The sequence below is a fragment of the Gigantopelta aegis genome, chromosome 9, assembly GCF_016097555.1.
Source record: "Gigantopelta aegis isolate Gae_Host chromosome 9, Gae_host_genome, whole genome shotgun sequence".
NCBI lineage: Eukaryota > Metazoa > Mollusca > Gastropoda > Neomphalida > Peltospiridae > Gigantopelta > Gigantopelta aegis.
Genome location: NC_054707.1, coordinates 1,062,075 through 1,067,218, shown reverse-complemented (window position 1 = coordinate 1,067,218; position 5,144 = coordinate 1,062,075). Strand labels below are relative to the sequence as shown.

The following is a 5,144-nucleotide window of genomic DNA, read 5'->3' as shown; positions in this document are numbered from 1 at the left end:
TCCCGGTACAAGCCCGCCCCGGTTCACGTAAGGTACAAGCCCGCTCCGGTTCACGTAAGGTACAAGCCCGCTCCGGTTCACGTCCCGGTACAAGCCCGCCCCGGTTCACGTCCCGGTACAAGCCCGCCCCGGTTCACGTCCCGGTACAAGCCCGCCCCGGTTCACGTCCCGGTACAAGCCCGCCCCGGTTCACGTCCCGGTACAAGCCCGCCGCGGTTCACGTCCCGGTACAAGCCCGCCGCGGTTCACGTCCCGGTACAAGCCCGCCCCGGTTCACGTCCCGGTACAAGCCCGCCCCGCCCCGGTTCACGTCCCGGTACAAGCCCGCCCCGGTTCACGTCCCGGTACAAGCCCGCCCCGGTTCACGTCACGGTACAAGCCCGCCCCGGTTCACGTCCCGGTACAAGCCCGCCCCGGTTCACGTCCCGGTACAAGCCCGCCCCGGTTCACGTAAGGTACAAGCCCGCTCCGGTTCACGTCCCGGTACAAGCCCGCCCCGGTTCACGTCACGGTACAAGCCCGCCCCGGTTCACGTCACGGTACAAGCCCGCCCCGGTTCACGTCACGGTACAAGCCCGCCCCGGTTCACGTCACGGTACAAGCCCGCCCCGGTTCACGTCACGGTACAAGCCCGCCCCGGTTCACGTCACGGTACAAGCCCGCCCCGGTTCACGTCACGGTACAAGCCCGCCCCGGTTCACGTCCCGGTACAAGCCCGCCCCGGTTCACGTCCCGGTACAAGCCCGCCCCGGTTCACGTCCCGGTACAAGCCCGCCCCGGTTCACGTCCCGGTACAAGCCCGCCGCGGTTCACGTCCCGGTACAAGCCCGCCCCGGTTCACGTCCCGGTACAAGCCCGCCCCGGTTCACGTCCCGGTACAAGCCCGCCCCGGTTCACGTCCCGGTACAAGCCCGCCCCGGTTCACGTCCCGGTACAAGCCCGCCCCGGTTCACGTCCCGGTACAAGCCCGCCGCGGTTCACGTCCCGGTACAAGCCCGCCCCGGTTCACGTCCCGGTACAAGCCCGCCCCGGTTCACGTAAGGTACAAGCCCGCCCCGGTTCACGTAAGGTACAAGCCCGCTTCGGTTCACGTCCCGGTACAAGCCCGCTCCGGTTCACGTCCCGGTACAAGCCCGCCCCGGTTCACGTCCCGGTACAAGCCCGCCCCGGTTCACGTCCCGGTACAAGCCCGCCCCGGTTCACCTCACAGTACAAGCCCGCCCCGGTTCAGGTCAAGGTACAAGCCCCCCCCCCCCCCCCCGGTTCACCTCACGGTACAAGCCCGCTCCGGTTCACGCCCCGGTACAAGCCCGCCCCGGTTCACGTCACGGTACAAGCCCGCCCCGGTTCACGTCCCGGTACAAGCTCGCTCCGGTTCATGTCCCGGTACAAGCCCGCTCCGGTTCACATCACGGTACAGCCTCGTCTTTAGGAGGACCGCCACTCTACTAGGATATCCGTAACAGGATGTCTGATCTCTACAGCCCCGTCTTTAGGAGGACCGCCACTCTACTAGGAGATCCGTAACAGGATGTCTGATCTCTACAGCCCCGTCTGCCACTCCCAAAGTCGAAAACTTAAGTTTAGAAAACCCAAACTTGTACAGGATAGCGCCCAGTGCCAGTGGTATGTACGAATATACAAGTGGCATGGTTTCAACTGCATTAGATTCTGTCCCATCATTTCATCATATAATAAGCTGGAGTTTTGTTTACAAAGTATTTAACTCTTGGGAAGGAATCGAACTCAGTTGGCAGAGTGCATTCCTCAGTTACTGGTGTTGAATAATCAAATCCCCTCGGGGCGGGACGTAGCCCAGTGGTAAAGCGCTTGCTCGATGCGCGGTCGGTCTGGGATCGATCCCCGTCGGTGGGCCCATTGAGCTATTTCTCGTTCCAGCCAGTGCACCAGGACTGGCATATCAAAAGCCGTGGTATGTACTACCCTGTCTGTTGGATGGTGCATATAAAAGATCTCTTGCTGCTAATCAAAAACAAGTAGTCCATGAAATGGCGACAGCAGGTTTCCTCTCTATTTATGTGTGGTTCTTAACCATATGTCCGACGTAATAAAACCGTAAATAAAGTGTGTTGAGTGCATCGTTAAATAAAATGTGTTGAGTGCGTCGTTAAATAAAGTGTGTTGAGTGCGTCGTTAAATAAAATGTGTTGAGTGCGTCGTTAAATAAAATGTGTTGAGTGCGTCGTTAAATAAAATGTGTTGAGTGCGTCGTTAAATAAAACATTTCCTTCCTTCAATCCCCTCGGTGGACCGTTTCTATGAGGTTGTTTTTTATTGGCGTTCCCATCGTTTCTCTACGACTGGTACCATGATATGTGTTCTATGACTGGTACCATGATATGTGTTCTACGACTGGTACCGTGATATGTGTTCTACGACTGGTACCGTGATATGTGTTCTATGACTGGTACCATGATATGTGTTCTACGACTGGTACCGTGATATGTGTTCTATGACTGGTACCATGATATGTGTTCTACGACTGGTACCGTGATATGTGTTCTATGACTGGTACCATGATATGTGTTCTACGACTGGTACCATGATATGTGTTCTATGACTGGTACCGTGATATGTGTTCTACGACTGGTACCGTGATATGTGTTCTACGACTGGTACCGTGATATGTGTTCTACGACTGGTATCGTGATATGTGTTCTACGACTGGTACCGTGATATGTGTTCTACGACTGGTATCGTGATATGTGTTTCCTCACTGGGAAAGTGCATATTATATTGCTTCTAATAGGAAAATGTAGCGGGTTTCCTCTCACGAGGTACGTATTGTCCAGCATTACCAAATGTTTGACATTCAATAGCCAATGATCAAAGTTAAATGTTAAAGTTTGTTTTGTTTAACAACACCACTGATGCATTAATCATCGGCTATTGGATGTCAAACATTTGGTAATTTTGACATATAGACTTAGAGAAAACCTGCTTCATTTTTTCATTAGTAGCAAAGGATCTTTCATATGCTTTTTCCTACAGACAGGACAGCATATACCATGGCCTTTAATATACCGGTTGTAGGGAACTGGTTGGAACGGGAAAACACCCCATCAGTAGCAGGTTTCCTACAGACAGGATAGCACCTACCACGACCTTTAATATATATATATGGAAGGAGAAATACCCTTGACCGACTGCACACGACGCGAGCGCTTTACCACTGGGCTATGTGCTCTCGTCGTTTCGTTAACAAAGCGAGCTTTAATTTTAAATAGCTCCTGTCTTGGGCACATCCGCCGAGGAATCGGGGTACAGACGTGCTTGAACCTTCAGTGGATGTAAGCACGAGTGAAATGGTTGATTGTTCTTGGGTCGTGTATGAAATGTAAGTAGATAATATTTCAAGCACGAAAATAACTTGGGGGGGGGGGGGGGGGGATTAAGCACATAACAAAACAAGAAGAAGAAGAAGAAGACAAAACCCCATAATAACAAAGAAACAAAAACGAAAAAACCCACTAGAATTTTAATATATTTTGTTCTTTCTCTAATGCACATGTGGAATACGTTTTGTTCATTAGTGTCTGCCGATCACAGGCGGTATCTATTATCTTGTCACTTGAAGCTCTTCTGGGATACAGGGATATTAGAAACAATATTGGACGAGTGCAGCTTCCCACAGGAGACCTGATGACCGCGACTGGCGCGCACGTAACCGAAGGATCGGTTTCACTTCTAATTAAATACAACAGAGCTGGCTCTCAGATGAACAGAATACATAATGTAATGTCTTCATAAGCATTTCAGTCCAGTGGTAAAGCGCTCGCTTGATGCGCGATCGGTTTAAGGTCGATCCCTGTGGATGGGCCAATTGGGCTATTTCTCGTTCTAGCCAGTGCTCCGCTTAAAATATTATCTACTTACATTTAATACACGACCCAAGAACACGGTTGAGCTATCTGAATCAATCAACCATTTGACTCGTGCTTACATCCACTGAAGGTTCAAGTACGACTGTCTTAACGAAACCACGAGAACACGTAGCCCAGTGGTAAAGCGCTCTCGCATAGCGTGCGGTCGGTCTGGACTATTTCTCGCTCCATAATATCTTTTAAAGGCCGTGGTATGTGTTATCCTGTCTGTGGGATGATGCATATAAAAGAACCCTTGGTACTAATATATTTTTTTTAGTGGATTTCCTCTCTAAGACTATGTCAAAATTACGAACTGTTTCACGTACAATAGCCGATGATTAATGGTATAACAAATGTCGTGGTATTGTAGCGTTCCTGGTTTTCTGTCGATCTATCATTTCATATTTCCTTGGTTATTATTTTTATTTGGTTCTTCTTGTTATTCTTCTTCTTATTAATTATATTAATCTCTAATATTAACCTTACTAATAAGGGAATGCCAGGAACGTTACGTTGTGCATGTTATAAAGTATGGTATGAGACCAGTCTAATTTATATTGTGGTGGAATATCACTCGGGAGTTGTCGGTAGGTTATGGGCTTCGTTATTATCTGGCCAATCGGGTTTAAGGGTTATGAAAGTCCGTGCAGATCGGACCGAGGCATTATCCTTTACTTGGTTTTTGGGGTTTCAAACAAGTAAGTCTTGTTTTGTTCTGTAGGATGTTTTTTTAATTGAATTTGTGCTTGCTTCCAAATCATTAGAACGTATTTAAATATTATTATTGGTGGGGAAGAGATTAATTAATTAAATGGTTGTATTTGGCTAAAGGAAATTCCTTTCCCAACGATGACGCTAGCACATTTTGAGTGGGTTGGGAGTTTAGGCCAAAAAAAAAAAAAAGACGCTTGTTTCAGGTAACATGGCCAAAAAAAGTAGGGTAGGTAGGATTTTTTTTATTTTTTTTATTTATTGATTTTTTTTTAGTTCAAAGGTTACCCTACCTTAAATATGTTTGCCAGAGAAAAACTCAGTCTCAAGATGAAAGACATGAAGGCAAGCTGTCTGAAAAATCTTAGTTTACTCTTTGCAGCCAGAGAGAAATAAAAACAATTTCACTGTCAATGTCAGTTTTAAGTTTCACATGCCATTTTCAAAAGACAGGAAAACAAAAAAAGTTCAAACTATTCCTTTCACCAATAAAAGTCAGTAGATGACTGCACAGAAACTTCACAGCTTTGTCCAGTTTTGTCAGAG

The 5,144-nt window shown here is 48.4% G+C and overlaps 1 protein-coding gene across 1 annotated transcript in view; it reads left to right on the top strand.

Annotated features, from left to right (window-relative positions):
- Window positions 1-1,041, top strand: part of LOC121380703 (basic proline-rich protein-like) — a 4,267-nt gene extending 3,226 nt beyond the window's left edge. The window contains exon 2 of the mRNA XM_041509654.1: window positions 1-1,041. This exon is cut by the window's left edge and continues 378 nt beyond it. Coding sequence (XP_041365588.1) covers window positions 1-1,041 — 1,041 coding nt within the window.
- The last annotated feature ends 4,103 nt before the right edge of the window (window positions 1,042-5,144 follow it).